The sequence below is a fragment of the Dromaius novaehollandiae genome, chromosome 16, assembly GCF_036370855.1.
Source record: "Dromaius novaehollandiae isolate bDroNov1 chromosome 16, bDroNov1.hap1, whole genome shotgun sequence".
In the NCBI taxonomy this organism is placed as follows: domain Eukaryota; kingdom Metazoa; phylum Chordata; class Aves; order Casuariiformes; family Dromaiidae; genus Dromaius; species Dromaius novaehollandiae.
Genome location: NC_088113.1, coordinates 4,665,725 through 4,684,842, shown reverse-complemented (window position 1 = coordinate 4,684,842; position 19,118 = coordinate 4,665,725). Strand labels below are relative to the sequence as shown.

Sequence of the window (19,118 nt, the reverse complement as noted above, 5' to 3'; positions counted from 1 at the left end):
ACTGCATAGCTGGTCAAATGGCATGATTTATAGTAACAGAAATGGTCTGAGGAGCCTCGGTCTTGGAATTAGAACTGGTATATTGTGATGACTTGGAAAATGAGGCAGTTTAAAATAGTAAATAAAATAAAAAAGAAAACAAATTTGCAGTTTGTTTGACTGTGCTTTTTTGTAGAGTGGTGTGTAATGATTAGCTAGCTTTCTCATTTGAATAAAATACAGGAGATTGATTACTTCTGTGGGGGTTTTGTTTGCAGGATTTCTTGGGTAAATCAGATCCATTTTTGGAGTTTTACAAGCAGAGTGATGTTGGAACATGGCAGCTGGTGTACAGATCAGAGGTAGTATTTCTACACTGATATATTTCTTACTGTTGAGTTGATCAGATGGCTTGCTCCTGCCAAAAGCAGGGATCCCATTCCTGATCCTGCCTTGCCCCAGTTCTGCAAGGAAAGTTGTTGTATACCTCCACAAAAGGATATGGCTCACTGAGTGTGGCAGAAAATTGTTTACTTTTTGTCTTGTCATTGGATCAAGCTGGCTCAGCGAAGAGTCCAACCGAGCGAGACGAAGAGTAGCAGAACATCCCCTTTTCAGTGATAATGAGCTGTGTTAGATTGGCTTGGCTGTAAAGTTTAACTTTCTCCTCAACTGCTAGCCCTTACTTCTTATAGCACCTGACCTTTTACTTGGTCTCTCATGCATGTTGTGGTCTGTTAGATTTAATTCACTGAGGCTGTTACAGATTGCCCCAGAAGTAGTGCAGAATCCTCATGTTAAATTTCTTAATAATATGTGCACAGCATCCTTCACATTATACTATTTATTGTAATTTTTAAGGTGATTAAGAACAACTTAAATCCGTGCTGGAGGAAATTCAGTGTTCCCTTGCAGACGTTCTGTGGTGGAGATTTTAATAAACCTATCAAGGTACAGCCTTCAGAAGTTCTCTGTGTTTATTGTTGTAAGTAACCCTCTCTCTGTTGACAGTAACTATGAGCTATCAGGTTGTTTAGTCACATTTAAATTTTTAGATTGCTTTTCTAAAATAATAATATGGCAGATAAGTGATTATGTGTCTATTAAATATGAAGTCTGTATTAAAACATGAGTTGTCAAACTGAGAAATTGGGAAATGCAGAAGTGACACACTTTCTAATGATTAGTCATAATAAGAATTATGATTAATTATCTGACTATTCTGGCCTTTTTTTTTTTTCTCCCTTCCTTCCCTAATACTATTTCTAAGTTAACTGAGATACTCATATATATTGGACAAGCTTGAATGACTGGCAATACTGACAGAGAGTGCCTTAATCCAGTTTTCAGCTTCATCCATTCACATGAACGAGGGCTTATCCAAACTTCTTTCTGGTCTAACTAGAAATTTGGTTTTGAGTCAGAACTACAATTCCGCGAGGTTTTGCATATGATGACTAATTCTCTCTGGTCCCAGATTATGGAGGTAACAGAACAATTAAATCTTATAATAAGTTACTATAAAAAAAAAAAAAACTTCATAGCAGGTTAATGTGTTGAAATTTCTGTAAAGAGTAAAGTCTCTCTTTGCTTATTCAACTCCTAAACACTTTTCATTTGCAGAATTTTCCTGCCCCATGATGTCAATGAAGAAATTGAATGCTGGAAGTTTGGTCTTAAAGGTTTAGCATAAAGCATGCATGCTAATCTTTTTATCTGTGCAGCATGGCAAATCCAAAGAATTACTGAGGTGATTACCTTGGAAGTAGATTTTCAAGTGTGCTGGGGTTATTGAATATGTGGCAATGTTCTAACTGGTGTTCATGAGCTTTATCACTGGGCAGTCAACAGTTCTGGGTCAGAAGGAAGAAAAGTGAACAGCAAATGTGAAAAGGAGATTGGCAACTGATAAGTATCTCTTTGCCAAACTGACTTAAACACAGTTCAGGCGTTCCATTACATGAGGTTGTACTTCCTGTAGTCCAGAAAGATTTGGCTTTTAGAAGCTGTCTGTGCTTTGCAATTCACTTTGGAATGACCTGCTTTTTAAAAATGACAGATACTTGCTGTTCCTTTCAGCCAGAATTCTTGGTGCATTTGCAAGTGCTCCATTAAGTTTCACAATACATCTGTGAAAAAGGAATATATTGTACTTACTGGTTAGGAAATTCTGTCAGGATGGGGAATCTAGACTAAAAGACAGGCATGTTGCTAGCAGCCCTAAAAAATACAATATTGAGCTGTAATTTCCTAGAACGGTAGAAGAAAAATGCTGTGGGGTCTTTAATTATGTTAGGTGGTTAAACGGTTCTTTAATGTTGGGACAGGGCAGTTGTTTTACAGAAAGCCTAGCGATTCTTAGATACTTCATCTGGTATTTACTGCTCTGAAACTGTTGTTTGGGGGTTCCAAAAAATTATGTAGGAAATATTATGCATTAAATGCAGTAGTCAGAGTGAATGGAGAACTCCTTACACTGAAGTCAGTTTGATATGTCACCTAAGCATTGGCTTTGCCAGCCATGTATGAGGATTATTTAGTAGGAAGTGTGTGCTGAATACATATGTGAACATAAATCTTTTGATCAAATTAATGAAGCTACCTAATATTTCAGTAATTCTCTCTTCATTATGATGCAGAGTAGTGCTTTCCTGGTTTTCTTGGTTTTAAGACCACCTCAAATTTGTGACACAGCCTAATCTCCTTAAACCTTTCTTTAAAAAAGGGGGCAAATGAAAGTAGCTTCTTTCCCCCCTAGTTGTTTAAATGCAAATAGTAAATGTGAGATTAAAAAAAAAAAAAAGAAACACCTGCCAGTCCATCTGTTTGATGGCATATGCGTAAAGGAAAGTATATTTTCTTTGAATTTTGGAAGTTTGTCTTGTGGATGAAAGGGACCCTTTACTTAAATGTGTCCCAAGGTTCTTAATGAATATTGAATAGTTCAGTTGCAAAGAAATAATTTCTCAGTAAATAATAATAGTTCATCAATAAATTAATTAAAAATAGTACCCTGCAGTATTGCTAGCTGACCCCAAAGTTAGGCTGTGTTTCAGAAAGCAGTTGTTGGCAGCTTTCGGCATTTCTCTCCCACATCATGTCTTCCACATGTTTGTGGCAGCACAGCTCTACAGGCTGCGCGCTGTGAATCTCAGCTAGTTTTAGAAAACCGTTGCAAAAGGAGTTTTGTTTTAAGCCGGATCATGCTGTGAACTAATAAGAGAACTGAGCCTAAATACGGTTTTATTGCCACAGCAGAAAGGGCGACTTGAAGACAGGAGCAAGGTCGGGGGGCGAGAGGAGGTACATGGAGGTGGTAGCTGCTGAGTTCTCTGTAACTGTGCCTCCAGGGGCATTAGTGTGAGGGAGACGCTGCACTATAAATTCACGCCTTGGGCCCTGCACAAGAGCATCCTTGAGTAGACAAGCCTTGACGTAATTGAATTGCTTTTAGATCCTGTTTCAAATGTCAGAATTACTGAGAAAGAGAGAATGGAGTTCAGAGAGGAGACTGAGAGTTGCTGCATGGTGGAGTGTGCAGAAGAGAGGCATGGAAGAGTGTGAGTTGGAAAGGATAAAGGGGAGAAGGGGGAACTGCAGTCTCAAAAGTGACCGTTTTTTCCCATCGAGGGGACTGAATGATGATACGGTGCTTCCTAAACGTGCTAGATTAGACCATACTTCACCCAGTATTTTGTAAAGATTTCCCAGTGATATCAGTGGAAGATCGCTGGTGGATCGAAGGCAGTAAATCTTGAAAGAACCCTGTCCTCCACTTTAGTGATCTAACCACTGAATTTGACATCCTCATCTAGGTGTTACTAATGAGTTCACCTCGTTCCTTCATCCTGAGGAGAAAACTATCACTAGGATTTATACTGGAGTAACATCAGTTTCTTGGTTACTGAAAGCGGTTCCCAGAAAGAGCACTTTTGAATCTGTGTAGTATGGGAACTGCAACAGGGGAGAAAACAGCTGTTCAGAACTTTGTTTCTTGATTGACTGCTTCTGGAATTACCTGTGTTCTGCAGTCTCAGGTGTTGTGTGTGTTACAAATTCTCCTTTTAGTTGCCGATTTCATGGGAAGCTATTGCCAGTGTAAATCTTAGTGTTTGCTCTCAGCCACAGTTATTAGCATTTTTTATTTTAAATGTATTTCTCTTTTGCATTATCTAGCTCAGAAGATTCAAGCTTTCATGATGATGTGAATGTAACTGGTTATTAATAAGTATTTATAATTTGCTTGATATAAGATGCAGAAAAAGATTGATAGTGCTCCATGGAAATTACAGTTTCTTTATAAATCCATGCTATTGGTAGGCATAAAAGAGCAGTATCTTCAGAAAGTGCTTGGATAACACACTTTTTATCTGTTCTTTCTGTTACCCTAGTTGTGTCCCTTGTCCTGAATTATCTCAGGTTCTTACCTTTGGGTTGTGAGATGTTTGTGTGGGGCTTTTTTGGGTTTTGGGTTTTTTATTGCCTCTCATTTTTTAAACTGGGGAAAGTTTTTAATTAAAGCAAAGCTTTCACTTTGCATACTTAAATGGGTGAGCAATTGTGTGTCTTCCTTTTTCTAACTGGGATTCACTCTTTTACTGTCAGGTCTCAGTCAGTGATATGGATGACACCAGCAGCTCAGATTTGATAGGGGAATTCACTAGCGTCACTGCAAAGCTGTTGGAAGCAGGAGATCGTGTGGTGAGCAGCTGTCATTCTCCCTAATGCAGTGCACTTGCCCATTGCTTGCTGTCTCTTCCCTTTCAGGTACAGTGTGCAGATCATGATAGCGATGGGTCGCATGACTTGATAGGCATTTTTGAAACTAACCTGACTCAGCTGCAGAAAGCTGGTGACAGCTCTCCGGTGAGCTTTCTCAATTCCCTCACTCCAGTCCATGATTCAGTCTTTCACAAACCCCTTTGAATATTAACTTCTCATGTATATATTTTTAGTTGCTGCTCCAAAAATTATTTTTTTCTGCCTCATCTTTGTATTAGTATGTACACATCTGGGGAAAAATAAAACCTGGCATGGGGAATATAGTGCTGAATTTTTCTTGGGTACTATTACTGCTCTTGTACCGAAAGACATCCTTGAGTCCATTGTTTGCTGGCTGCGTGCTCTTTTCTCCAGCAGTTTTGCTTGCTTTTGCCTCTGCTGAATCAAGTGGAAACGAAAGGGCTTCTTGTTCATGCTTTAACAGAAGAGCCCAGAGGTGGAGCTCGTCTCAGATAATATCTGTGCTTGTGCTTTTCACCCTCACTGGCTTTCTGGTCACCGTTCTATCTAATGGAGAGAAATAGTACTTCCAAGTGGCACTTTTTTTTACCTTTTTGAGGCTTCTGTTTTAGAATAAGATGAATCACTTGCTGGTGGTGCCACTTTTTCTCTGTTGTCTGTAGTGGAAACCTGAACTCTGGTTCTAATGTAGATATCTGGTCTAAATTCAGACAGATGAATCCCCACGCAAGATATAGCCCCAGAGAGCTTCCAGCTGCCAAACAACTTGATTTTCGTGGTTGTAATCCTAAGGGTGGGGGAAGTATCTTGCCTTTTTCCTTAGCCCATGTGAAATCAAAACTAATGCAAGTGAGACAAAACAGTGTTGTCCAGGATAGCGATCTCACTGCACTTGTGAATGTAGGTGAAATAAGCATAGCCTCTTCCTGCCCCACCACCTCTTTCCTCAAGACTTTGTCTCCTCATCTTCATTCCCTTCCATTAACCAAGAAAGAATCTGACCATGTTCAGAGAAATACTTGTATTTGCAACTTACTTTTTTGCCCTCTGTTATGACAGCTCTGTATGATTGCTCACAGAATGTCACAACATCACGTTGCTGATGAGGGAAACTTCTGAGGTCTTTCCTTGTGTGTTTTGCCCTGTGTTGGTAGCAAAAGCCATCCAGTTTAACTTGTCACATAGCAGCCAAAGTAGTTGCTAACCCTTTTAAGTAAAGCTTCAGAATACTGCCAGACATTTAGATAATCTCTGAAATTATATAATGTCTGGCAGCATTGTGTTTCAGTAATTTGCAGTGCTGTAAATACAGATGTTCCTTGCTTTGTAATTTGCTTCTTGCATGCTTACTTTCTTGCAGGTGGAATTTGAATGCATTCATCCTGAGAAGAAACAAAAGAAAAAGAGCTACAAAAACTCTGGCATTATTAGGATAAAATCCTGCAAGGTAGAAGAATTTTGTTTGTTTGTTTTGGCGTTTTTGTTTTCTGAACATAAAGAAATCTGCTTGTGTGGGGAGAAGGTGTAACTCTGTCTGTTTGTTCTGTTAGATCGAAAGAGATTACTCTTTCCTGGACTATGTCATGGGAGGCTGCCAGATTAACTTTACGGTGAGTTTGTTTACCTACTGCATATCTTGGTAAATGACAGGAAAAAAACAATGAAGTTATGTGATTCTTTTATTTGCAGTGCGTGTGTTCTTATGAACTGACGAGGATTGCAAAAAGCAAGTGATGTCATGGTTTTACTTTTTGCAATTAAATAGTAACTTCAATGTATGTATCTGGAGGTTCTTAAATTTCTTTTGAATAATTGCTTCTTGATCTAGCAAGAAAAAGGCTGACTATACCTTTAGACGTGCGCGTACACCGGGGGAAGAGGTGTGTAGGCTTGTTTGCCTGTCCCTGTACAGGGCTGCCTTAGTGCCTGGGAGGAAGGGAGCTATTTGGGGCTGGTCTTACCCTCTGTTTCTGGGTACGATTCTTTTTTCCTTATTTGCTCATGGTGATGCTTTAGTGATCTGCTGACATTATTTTCTCAACTGATAGGTGGGTATAGACTTCACTGGCTCCAATGGAGATCCCAAGTCACCAGATTCCCTTCACTACATCAGTCCAGATGGGATAAATGAGTACCTGATTGCCATCTGGAGCGTGGGAAGTGTAGTCCAGGATTATGACACGTATGTAAGAGGCTCTTAACTGGTCTAGCCACTGCATCAAAAATGTGTCACAGCAGGTGTCAATGATGAAGGCTGATAGCTTGTTCCACAGCTCTAGCATTTGGATGACTGTGGGGTTCCTTTTCCTTGGGAGTATCCGTTCAGGAGCCGCTACTTCTTCCTGCTGCACCCGTCACTGCCAGGGGAGGCAGTGGCAGCACGTCCTAGTTTCGTTTATTTGCTTGATTTGTCCTTCCAGTCCTGCCCTTTTTATGGCCCTGGATTACTCTGTTGCACAGCTTTAATTCTCATTAATCCCTTGTTGCTGATAATGCATTTCAAACATGAATATCCTGTTTGAAACGGGGGCAGCATTTTGCCTGCTCTGTCCCCTGTGTTTGGGTTGGCTTTTCTCATGCTACTTTGAAATCCCCTGAGAGTGCTGTGGGATGCTGTGTTGGAGGGAACTCTGAAACTGTCAAGCCATGTGCCTTAAACCCTTGGGTAACTGGTGACTGGCCTAGGAGAACCAGGTAGTGTGTCCATTCTTCATGGCACGAATTTAATCTTGGTCTCCAACTGTTTTCTGGGAATAAAACAGAATAGCAAAGTATTAAAGAAAGGCTCTTAAACATTTCTTGTTGTTGCCTTTCTCTCCAGGGACAAGCTGTTTCCCGCGTTTGGGTTTGGAGCTCAGGTTCCTCCTAGCTGGCAGGTAGGGGCTTCAGAACACCGTGAAGTTGCTCTGTGCATGTCTGCATTCGCTAATCGGTTGTAATGTCCCCTTTCCTAGGTGTCTCATGAGTTTGCTTTGAACTTCAACCCCAGCAACCCTTATTGTCAAGGTGAGGAAACCTCTTCATTAGTACTTCACTAAAGAGAGACTAATGTTTGAAGCATTGCATTTCTTTCATAACTAATGAAAAACAGATGCAGCCCCAAGACATGCAGTAAACTAGATTTACTCTCATCTGGATGCTGTCAAGAGTGAACATGTGTTGATGAAGGCTTCTGTGCAGTCTGCATAGGCTCCAGTGAGGGGGTCCAAACTTGATCTGATTGTTAGTCAGGGCTGAAATTTTTGTTGCTGCATCTTACTTGCTTTTGGTATGTTATGGGTGGCAGTGAATTCAGATTAGCCTGCGTCTGTTCTAGTCGTACTTCTAAAGCAACCATCTGCTAAGGTTGTTAGGGATCATGGTTACTTCATCAGAGTGTGTATATGTTTGAATGTTATCCTTTAAAAATACTGTCTTAAAAGCTTGTTTTCTTTACAGCCGTATTCTTTTGTGATAGTTGTAGATGTTCCTAACTATTTTTAATGGCTGTTTGGTAACCTGGTTTATGAAGTCTGTCAGCATACAGTGATACAGAATTGTTCTTGAATGAGCGTTTTTTTTCTCAGTTCAGGTTTTTTCCCTCTGGTCTGAGACCAGCAACAATGGGATCTGAGATTCATTGTTAAAATCGAAACACTTGGTCAGTTGTCTGCCTCATTGGGATCTGCGTCCTTGCTCATTAATGGTCCCTGCACAGTAGTTTTGAGAGAATCTTAGCAGCGCAGTTACCCCGCTAAAACCTGTGTGGAGGGCAATGTGAGCAGCAGTGACAAATGAAGTTGTATCAATATAAGCTAGGAGTAGGCCTATTTAGATGCATCCACACAAGAACATGCACCATTTAAAACGAAAATGTTTAATTTAGTAAACTTGATAAAAGCTTCTTGCATAGGAAAAACCATAGGGATTACTATTTCTGTTACAGAAACGTTTGAATCCTGAACCAGGGATTGTCATCCAGCATGCACACAAGGAAAAATAAACAGTTGCTGCTCCAGAGAGCTTCTGACCTTTTTGGTCTAGTTAGACTATAAGCAATTAAACAAAAGAAACTGGAAGGTAGAAAGGACAAGGTAAACTTAGTCATCAGCATGCCTCCACTGGATTATTTTCCCCTAAACTCCCCTTATTGTGTTAGAGGCACAAAGAGTAATGTGAAGATACAGAAAGGGGAAGAAATCTGAAAATCTTATCTCTGCAGATGCCCACTGGTTTCTTTGTATACTCACTGTTATCATGCTCTTTGATCATTTGTCCATTAGGAGCTCACATCTGTGTGTGAGTTATCTTTTGCTGTACTATTTAATAATGCTTAGAAAAGAATTGGTGGGGAAGTTGCAAGGCCTTTGTTGCAGCTTGCTTTCTTTGTATTACAGGTATCCAAGGAATAGTGGATGCCTACCGCCAGATCCTTCCTCAGGTCCGACTCTACGGGCCAACCAACTTCTCTCCTATTATAAATCATGTGGCAAGGTTTGCATCACACTCGGCGCAACAAGGGAATGCTTCTGTGAGTCTGCGTCCTTTCTTGTTGATCTCTGTTTGGGTGTTGTTTTTATTTTCCCTGCTTTTGATGGGATGGGATGGGATGGAATGCAATGGTAAAGTGGTTTCTTCTTCCTTGCTCAGGACCCCAAGTTTGACCCTCTCTTCCCAGCCTGAAATGAGGCTGCCAGTACTCTCCTGCTTCATGTTGTTATGTACCTGTGCTTAGTACATATTGATATTAGCTTCTAATGCTCAATGATATTTATTTCTTCTTTTTGCAGTTTACTGGCATTGTACTTACTGTTGAAGTATATGGGTGAGCTGTGTTGGCTTTTAGACCAAGTGGACTGTGTCAGCAATTGCCTCACCCTAACCCCTCTCTTGACAAGCTTCATAACCTTTAGGGAATGCACAGTATAAGGAGGCCCTATATATTTTATTCCAAACAATTTTGCACTCAACAATGTATATACAAAGAAGATCCGAATAATATCAGAGGGTCTGACTATTTGTCCTGCCCTGGTAGCATGCAAATCAGGATATCCAGAGGGTGTATTAACAAAGTAGTGTGGTAATTGGTAAATCAATATGTAAATTGCTAAAAGCACTGTAGGACATTCATGCTACTCCTGTGGTTGCATCGCATATGTCTTATCTGTGCGTTTGTATGCCCATGGCTGGTGTTAAAATTCAACTCCATAATTTAAAAATTCAGTCTGTTTAAGGACAAAAAGATATATCTCCTGATACATTTAACTGATTTCGTTTTGACAGCCCAATTAAAAGGAATTTTGAAGTACACTGTCATGCTTGCTTCACAGTCTAGCTGTATCAATAATTTTAGTTGTACTTAAGCTTGTGTGTACATCCAGTTCACTTCATTTTGCACACTATTATGGGGTGCTCAGTCTGAGAGATTGGTAGTTTGTATTTCTGAGAGTATTTCTTGGCCTTCCTGACATGTGGGGGAAATCTTATTTCTCTTTATATGTTAAATGCCTCTACGTTTTATTATAGATGACAACCTAACTGTTTAAATAAAAAAATCTGTCTAATGGGGTACAACCATAATCACACTTGTGTTATTTGCTTTTGGAATTGAACGTTTGGTTTTCTTTTGTTTTAACTTTTAGTCTGTAAATAGTTGCTATAAAAGAGTGATTGCTCATTTCAAAATCAGGTGGTAAACCTTAGCCTTTGGAAACAGAAGGAAGTTTTGAACACCTTAGCATGGCAGTGTTTTGATTTGAGGTATTTTATTCTTTCCAGACAGATTCCCGTGTGCCTTCCCTTTTGCTGTCTTTAGAGTGTCTTTGTGTCATGAGGTTTGTCACTGCCATCCTTTGAGATCTCCAGCACTTCTAATTTAAACTCATGTCACTAATCATGCCAAAAAGAAGGCTTTTTTGAGGCAGTTACAATCAAGGATATAAAATATTAAATTTCATCCTTTTTGAAACATCAATGAATAAAGCAGCATCAAACAGTGAGTTTTGTAGGCAGCTTTGTTGATTTAGTAGTACTTCGCTCATCTTTAGTACTTTCTGCCAATGAATATAATCATTCTTTATACTTGCAAATTGAATTTAAGCTTCTGTTTTTTACCTTACATAGAGGAAATCTGAAGTGCATAAGGAAAGGTGATATGCATATGAAAACACTGGAATAAACATAAGTTCCTTTAATGTTCTGTTTTTGTTTTATCCACCATACCATCTGCTTTCTTTTTCAGAGTAAGAAATTGCTCCATTTGCCTTCAATTATGTGAGTTTTAGTGCTGAACTCTGACTGCTTGTTTTTTCCTGATGTTTTTCAGCAATATTTCATCTTGCTGATCATCACAGATGGAGAGATCACTGACCTGGACCAAACTAGGCAAGCGATCGTTAATGCCTCTAAGCTGCCAATGTCTATCATTATTGTTGGCGTTGGTGAAGCTGATTTCAAGGCAATGGAGTTCCTTGATGGAGACAACGGTGTTCTGAAGTCCTTGACAGGAGAACCAGCTGCACGAGACATCGTTCAGTTTGTGCCTTTCCGACAGTTCAAAAATGTAAGTTATCTTAACTTCAGGAGAGTGCTGGTGCCAGTATGTGTGCGGTTATTGCATCCAAAAAATTAGCACTGGTCTGGAGAATTTATTAACGACATAATGTATGAATTCAGCAAACTGTCACAGGAAATGCTGTCCAAACTGCTTGTTTTCAGTAAAAGCTGTGAGGTGTTTGCTTCCCCATTAGAAATAGTGCCTTATCACAACTCCCCTGCAGCTTTTCCTAAAGCGTTCTTGCTTTATTGTTGATTAAGTGGCCAAGAGACAGTATACTAAGAGGAGAAAAGCAGATGCTTTCTCTTCCCTCCTGGGATGCAACCATTTAGGCAACAGACTGGGGCCATACTAGGCCTTATATCTGTTTCTGATGCTAAGTTCCATGAGTGGTTTAAGCTGATGCTGGACTCCCCTGCTGTCGAAAGAAATCCTGTCATTCCCCAGCTTCTCCCTGTTTTTCTGTTGAGACTAAGATTCACGAATGTCATACCGTGAATGGGACTGATGAGTGTAGCCAAATGAAAATTAACTGTAAATAGGAGATTGCTAGTGGTTGGGTCAGTTTCCCGCCTAGTTTTTTTCCCTTAGTTTTATCTAGCTCAGGGTATGGGCCCTATAAAGGCTGTGTCAGCTTGGGAGTGGGGTTGGGGCAGTGCAGGGATGGGAAAAAGTGATTTCTTTCAGTGGCAGCACTTGCTGAGACTGACTGGAAGTGCTCCTGAAACTGCAGCAAGGAACTCTTGAAACAGCGAGAGAGATGTGAATGAGAAGCAGACCTTGCTGCCTTCTCAGCCTTGTTCGCCTGACAGGCAGGGGTGCCCTTTGAATTGTATAAGAGAATATGTCACTGTACTGATAAATCCTTTCTCTGCAGTATCTTTGATTTATTTTTGCTATTCTCCTTGCAGGCTCCCCGGGAAGCTCTTTCCCAGGTGGTTCTGGCTGAAGTGCCTAAGCAGCTGGTGTCTTACTATAAGTTGCAGGGATGGCCACCTGTGAAGCTACCCGAAGTAAAGAAAATGTAGTGTGCAGCCTGGCCCTGGCCACGTGTGTCACTGGGATGTGGAGAGCTGTCTCCGCACCCACTCTTCTGTTGCACGCTACAGAATGCTCAGTGCCTCAAGAATGCACCGTTCACACTAAGTTCTGTTGTCTGCTTGTGCTTTGTATCTTTTAGCTTTCCTGTCCCTAATGGGAAGAAATGTAAATGTGGGAAAAAATGCAACTGCTGGCAGTTTGTCACAGAACAATAGTTCTTGTTGGTTTTCCACCTTGCAACGGTGACAGGATATGCCACACATCATTGCTTGGCATAGCCCAATTCCTGCTTGATATCAGAATGGGCATGTGCACTGAACTGCACAGCGTTGCTCTCACACAGCACTGCTTCAATGCTGAGGTCGCTAGGGCAAGTACTGTAATCATGTTTACCATAACGATACCTATCGTGTATTCCTTGATAGGGTTTTTCTTCTATCAAGCTGCCTTGGGAATGGGGACCCTTCTATACTGGTTGCTACCAAAGTCTGTTGATTGGATGCCTGAGGTAGTTCATGTGCCTTCATAAAGTGCCAGTATATTTTTATATGTAGAGGTTTATTTTAAAATTTCAGTTACCATACTTATCGACCATTTTATAAATGACATTTTTCTGTTTGCAACAACTGCATCTTTGCTTTACTCTTATTTTGGAGCTGTTCTTGCAATGTAAGAACACCCTGCACTTTGCTCATTTCTGGGAGGATTAATGGGGTATGTGACTTTCAGAATCAAGCAGCTGCAAACATTGAAATTAAGATGCTTGAATGATTTCCCTAGTAGCAAGCAGTTATCAAATGAAGAAGTAAATATCTGTGAAACTCCAAAAAGGTGCTTCGTTGTCCTCAAAAACGTGAAGCATGCATTATTATGTGGTTTGAGTACTGTGGAACAGGCAGATGATAGCAAAGCACAATTGTTTTGAGGCAATGGAGATGATTCATTTCAAAATAGAAATAAAGAAGGAACTTGGGCTTGTCTTTGCTTTACAAGTGGTCATTACTCTCAATTTCATAAATAAAGAATCTGCTTTGATCTATAGTCATGTCTGGACTCTTACTTCCTTTCTGGGCTTTCTTTTGTTTTCCAGCAATATTGATGCGGTTTATGGAAGATCTTCACTATAGTGTAAGTGCCAAGGAGTCAGCATCTGAGTTAGCTTAGATTGAGTGTGAGCAACTGCAAAAGCAGAGCAAGTTAAATATATAGCCTGTAGCTCTGTGTTGCAGTAAGATAAGCTGTTTGTTTAGTGTCAAATGATGGAAGAACTCATCAGTTCTACTGGGCACACAGTAATTGTGAGAAGAATTTGGAAGACTGCCCTAGTGATTTAGCATACGAAATTGGTAGGTTACAAACATGAAAGCAAAACCTGGGTTTGAACCCATATCATCAGCCAGATCAGCCATTCTGGATGGTATTTGCCACCAAAGTCTAAAATATAGCTTGTGTTCGAAGGGCAGTGTAACCAGGAGCATCACTGAGCAAAGACATGTTTTTGCTAGTTTTTCATTCAAATATAGTTTCAATTGTAATGCATTCTCCCAAGTTCCATAGGCAGCAGACAATTTCCTTTCTCCAGAGAAAGCTAGACCATCTCTCCAAAGTACTTCATCATCTAGCCTGCAGCACCCAACTTTCCTGCACTCAGAGTCTTGGAGAAGAAAAAAAAAAAAGCAATCTTTCTTCTTGATTGACTGCATAAACTATGTTATAAGCATGGAAGAGAGGGAATAAAACTCTGCAGTCTTCCCTGAGAAACTGGACTGTGGCTGAGAAGGTCCTTTCTGTTCTGTGTTCAGCTGTTTACAACCTGTAGCCAGAACTCTCCTTAACTGTAAATCTGTAATCTGTTTCTGCAAATCTAAGACTGTTCTTTTTCTTTCTTTTTTTTTTTTTTTTTTTTTTTTTTTTTTTGAAAGTGTGGAGAGAAAAAAAATTGCAACAGTGCTGAGCCTTCAGGATCAATGCTTTGGCCCAAGAAATACCAGTGGCAATGTGTGGGGTTGGTTTCAATTCAGAGGGGTTCACTGGCAAGATGTGATAAGCATATTGTGACTTTTCTTTGCTACAGTATTTAGAGGCAGAATATGAGCTCTGAGAAAGCTGGGCAGCAGAATGACAAATGTGTTTCTCCTCTCCTTTTTAAGCTTTTGTCTGCTCTGCTCAAAAAGAGGAAAATAAATGAATCTTCTCTAGTGCCTGTCTGTCTCCACTGGCTATGAAGGGAGCTTAGACAATTGGAGTAGCTGTCTAGTCTGAAGTTACCTGAGGTGACTGCAGATGCTGTAATCACTTGATGATGGGAGTGACTTTCCCTGCTTTGGGGAAGAAAAAGCACTCAACAACTGTTGTTTGAGGAGGATGACTACTATATTGGTGTGGACCAAGATGAAAAGGCATTAGGAAGGCCAAGCTTGGAATCTGCTAAATCTGCACAGTTTTGTCTAGTTTCTCGCAATCTGGACTCTTAATCTCCCTGGAGCTCCTTCTCTCAGACACAGTGAAGGCTGCTCTTAGCTGTTTTGGTCAGAGGTTAGGGTGCATGGCCTGTGCCTCATGCCGCCCCTGGGTGTAGCTGGAATGCAGAGTTGCAGCATGTTTGTTGCCTGAGGTAGAGCAGAGCCCAGGTTTTCTTCCTCGGAAGGATGTGCGGTTCTCCTTTCGAGTGTTCGCTCACCCAGCGGGCATGCCCACTCCCTGCTGTTCCAGATCACTTTTTTGCTCTATAGCCACTGTAGGCATGTTCAAGCTGTGTCCCTTCTGATGATTGCTGTGTGGGTGCAGAGAATACTTTCACCTGTGCTGTCAGTTCTTCTTGATGAAAAGACACAGCACATGATGATGTTCACATTTCTTCTTGCCCTGGCCAGGTGCCATTGACACCTCTGGGCTTTGGAAACCCGTGAAAGCTCTAAAAGTGGTTCAACTTGCTCATCTGCTGTTGACTCATGGGTTTGACCAGACGAGACCAGGTGGTCAGGATTGTCCCCATCTTTATTGGCACCAAAAGTACCTGAGTTTACTCTTCCAGTCTTGATACCAATGGTAGACCGATCCTCAGCTCTCAAAATCAAATTGGGGGGGGGAGAGGGAAGGAATGGGGTGTATGTCCTGTGGTACCTGGCCCAGTGCTGTCCCACTAAAGCATGTTCTGTCTTTCTGCTTGGTATTTCCTCTTAGCCTACTGCAGACTAGGCCGGGTATCTCCCATGGGGTCAACTGTTACCAATTGCTCCTCTTCCCATCCGTCTCCTTGACACAATGTTCATCCTATGTTGGTGCCAACACACACAACTAAGTCTGTCCTTTGTACTTCAGAACAGACCACAATTTTTAGCACTCTTTCCCCTCCCCACCCTCAGAGACCTCAGCCCTCTGTCACAACATGGATGTTATCACGGTTGGGGTAATCAGTCCTGTAGTGTCAGCATCAAAGGCGTTCTGGTAACGTAACCTCTCGGCATCCCTCTTCTCTGTCTATATTCCTGATGGTTTTTCGTCACAAGTTGTTTCCTCTCTGCAGTAACAGGCTACCTTCGTACCAGGGATATGTGGATTTACAGCAGACACTTTGGTCCCTGCTTGATCAGGGCGTTTGAACTAGATGATCTCCAGAGGTGCCTTCCAACCTCAACCATTCTGTGATTCTGTGATGTTTAGTTCCCACAGGGACAGAGGCCATTTTACTAAAACTAACACACTGTGTTCAAGTGAATGCAAGTGATACAACCGCTCTAGGTGGTAAGGAATCCACACACTGCATTGGGAGATAGATTGATTATTTTGATGTGCTTTGAGCAAATATCAGATCCACCCACCAGCAGCACACATTGAACAGCCAAAACTACACCGCCTGCACCCTGCCAGCCGTGACTGGGAATGGAGTCAGTGCATGGAGCTTCCTATGCTGGCCTAAACCAAACTTCTCATTCCCTTGGGTTCACAAAAGCGATCCCAAATGTTGCTGGCCTGGTGTTTTTTGCTCCTGCACTGTGAAACAGCTTCCTTCTCCCCACTGCTTGTTTCCACCACCACCGGCAGTGCTTTCCTGGCACTCCAGGAAGTCCTTGAGTAATAAGATAAAGGGAATAACTGCAGACCTTGATTCAAAGCTGCCCAGTGTTGCACAAATCATGATTCACTGCTTGGTGTTTGCTGAGCAGGATTAGGTTCCATGTCCTGGGGTGCAACATGCCCTTACGGCACGTGTGGGAGCAGGTGTTTCAATGCCGTGTGCCTGGCTTTGGTCTCTGCCAGGCAGCGGGTGGAGGAGCCAGGCCCCCAGGAGGAAGAAACATTTGCAAAAGCCTGATTATACAATTGCTTTAATCCGGCCTAAGTCTTGGCTCCAGTGGGGCCCTGGCTCCAGCATCTCTCGTTTATCAGTGCTCACGTAGATGTGCTGCAAGCTGGATCAGAGACCAAGCTGGGCTGCAGCCTAGCCTGGTCCAACTCTGCAGAGTTCAGCTCTGAATGCAGCCCTCTCCCAGCGTGATGGGCACCGGCTCTTCCTCCCGTGCTATGTCCATGCACTTCGGTGCAGCTGGACCTTCTCCCAGCTGATCTATGGCTTTTAATGTCAGGCACTATCCCACAGGGAGCCTGTGCCAGGCTGCAATGACTATCCCAAGAGCATGCTGGCATCCTGCTGATTTCCGCCTGCCAAAGCCAGCTTAGCTCCTCCGGTTCCTTGCTGTTTCAATGCGGTCCTGTTTCCCTGTGCTGGCTAAGGCGCAAGATGGACAGGGGCTGCTGAGCGCACACTAGGCTGAACACAGAGTTTCCTCATGTCAGGGGAGCCCAACCCTGCTAATCAGAGGGCCGAGAGCCGGCCTGGGCAGCTTCCTTTCCCCACCCTCCTTCTGTTTGCTTTGGAGGGTTTTACCCTGAAAGCTGTGATTTAGAAGCAGTTTTGTTCCCCCAGCTGGGGCACTGAAGGAGCCATTGGGTTTGGGAGGGAGCAGGGCTGGAGCGGGAGCCGTGGGCTCCTCTCTGAGGCTCCGGGGCGTCTGTAAGCAGAGCTCTGCTCCTGTCGCTCGCTGCAGTGCTCCCGCGGCCAGCAGCCAGCTCGGGCCGGCGTCCTCTAGTCCCAGGCTTCGGAGGAAGCCGCGTGCCCCATCCGGGGCAGGATCGGGTTGCAGCAAGTGTGACTCGAAATGCGGCTGTGAAACGGCAGGCTCTTCCTCCAATTCCCACCGCGTGTTTTCCCATCTCCTTCCTTTCCAAGCCCCTGGGTAGAGAGAGCCCACCCCAGCCACATCGGCCTCCCCGCACCTCCAGCCTCCGTCTGCAGGCGCTGCCCCTGGCCGCTTCCCCAGCCCGGGACGAAGGGGCGCAGCGGGCGCCAAGCGGGGACACGGCCTCCATCGCCACGTGCGGGCCGGGGGCCTGCCGGAGCGCCGCGGCGGTTCGTCACTGTGGGGGGCACGCGGGGACAAAGCCGCCGAGGCCTCGGGCTCTGGCTGCGGCAGAACATGGGGCGAACAACCTCCCGGAGCACCTCGGGGCGGGGGGCTCCCCTCTGCGGGCCATGGCCCTGGGGGCTTGGGCCCTCCTGGGTGACGGAGCGGGGCGGGAGCTGGAGCAGGAGCTAGGGTGGGCACGGGGGCTGCGGGAGGGAGGGCAGGAAGAGGGGCAGCGGCAGGCTGCCCCGCAGGGCCGGAGGAAGCCGAGCAGTGGGGGCGGCGGGAGCGCGCGGCCGAACCAGCCGGGCGAGTCGTGGCTGAGTCACGGCGGGCGGCGCGGGGCGGCGCGGGGCGGCCGGCGGCTCCATGGCGCTGAGCGTTGGCGTGCGGCGGCTCTCGCGGCTGCCGGGCCGCGGCGAGCGGCAGGTGCAGCTGCGCTTCCGAGGTGGGCGCGGGCGGCGGGGGCGGCGCGGCGGCGGGGGCTGAGTGGCGGCGGCGGCCCTCATGCCCTATCCTCTTCTCCCAAGGCTTCACCCAGAAGACGAGGAAGGTGCGCTGCGGCGCCGAGGCCGTCTTCGGAGAGGTGAGCGCGGCCCTCCGCGGGTGACGGTGCCGGGGCTGCGGAGCTGGGGGTCTTGCGAGGCCCAAGCAGGCCCCGCGGGCAACTGCTAGGGGGGTGCAAGGGGGCCGAGGATGGCGGGGGCGTCTCAGGGTGCTGGGCCTCTCCCAGCCCAGGCACCTAGAAACATCGCTCCTGGCACCGTCAGGTACCTAGAAGTTTTACCCAGCCATGCACACTTCCTCGATTCCCGGCCAGCAGAAAAGTAATTTCCTGCTGCAATAACTTTTTGCCGTGTTCATGGGTTCAGTCAGCTTGCAGAGGAGACTAGCCAGCCCCAAAATGTGGGGAAAGGGTGTCTGGGAATGAGAATCCCATCTGTTCCTAGCTGCGAGCGGCTGGGATGACTCACGGCCCTGCAGCATTGGCTTTCTGCTGGTGCCGTATCCTGACTCGGTCCTCGGCGGGGCTGGCAGCGCTGGCAGAGGTGGGCAGGGGCAGGACTGCCATCAGCTCAGGCATGGCAGGGCACCTCTGGCAGTGGCCATGTCCTAGCTGGGACTTCCTTAGCTGGGAGTTGGTGCCTGCTGGGGTAAAATGAGGGGCTGGGTAATGTCCTGACTGCCAGTCCTAGGGTCGGAAATGCTTTGCAGGTGTGGGAAGAAAGGGGCCGGCAGAGGAATGGGCTGCCTCCCTCACAGCGGGAATTCGGGCTTGGCAGAGCCGGGAGCCTTGGGGAAAGTGAGGCCAAATGAATTTGGGTCCTGCAGGAAAGGAAGTGTTTTGGGGCATGTGAAGCCCTCTGTGGTTAGCCTGATATCCTCACCTTCAAGAGGAGAGAGAAATAAATGAC

General features: G+C 44.4%; 2 protein-coding genes across 10 annotated transcripts in view; both read left to right on the top strand.

The window, feature by feature from the left end:
• The window catches only part of RBM12 (RNA binding motif protein 12), a 46,436-nt gene extending 33,097 nt beyond the window's left edge, over positions 1 to 13,339 (top strand). For 7 of the 9 annotated variants that reach the window (XM_064521325.1, XM_064521317.1, XM_064521324.1 and 4 more), the window contains 12 exons: positions 258 to 341; positions 841 to 930; positions 4,585 to 4,680; positions 4,747 to 4,845; positions 6,083 to 6,169; positions 6,273 to 6,332; positions 6,771 to 6,904; positions 7,544 to 7,598; positions 7,677 to 7,728; positions 9,099 to 9,232; positions 11,027 to 11,263; positions 12,169 to 13,339. In XM_064521325.1, the coding sequence (XP_064377395.1) occupies positions 4,600 to 4,680; positions 4,747 to 4,845; positions 6,083 to 6,169; positions 6,273 to 6,332; positions 6,771 to 6,904; positions 7,544 to 7,598; positions 7,677 to 7,728; positions 9,099 to 9,232; positions 11,027 to 11,263; positions 12,169 to 12,285 (1,056 nt within the window). In that variant the 5' untranslated portion in view covers positions 258 to 341; positions 841 to 930; positions 4,585 to 4,599 and the 3' untranslated portion in view covers positions 12,286 to 13,339. The remainder of the gene's footprint in view (positions 1 to 257; positions 342 to 840; positions 931 to 4,584; positions 4,681 to 4,746; positions 4,846 to 6,082; positions 6,170 to 6,272; positions 6,333 to 6,770; positions 6,905 to 7,543; positions 7,599 to 7,676; positions 7,729 to 9,098; positions 9,233 to 11,026; positions 11,264 to 12,168) is intronic. The other 2 variants (XM_064521322.1, XM_064521323.1) reach the window with 2 other exon arrangements.
• A 4,699-nt stretch (positions 13,340 to 18,038) lies between these two features.
• LOC112983152 (fer-1-like protein 4) overlaps positions 18,039 to 19,118 on the top strand; it is a 44,559-nt gene continuing 43,479 nt past the window's right edge. Inside the window, exons 1-2 of the mRNA XM_064521311.1 lie at positions 18,039 to 18,151; positions 18,234 to 18,289. Coding sequence (XP_064377381.1) covers positions 18,073 to 18,151; positions 18,234 to 18,289 — 135 coding nt within the window. The 5' untranslated portion in view covers positions 18,039 to 18,072. The remainder of the gene's footprint in view (positions 18,152 to 18,233; positions 18,290 to 19,118) is intronic.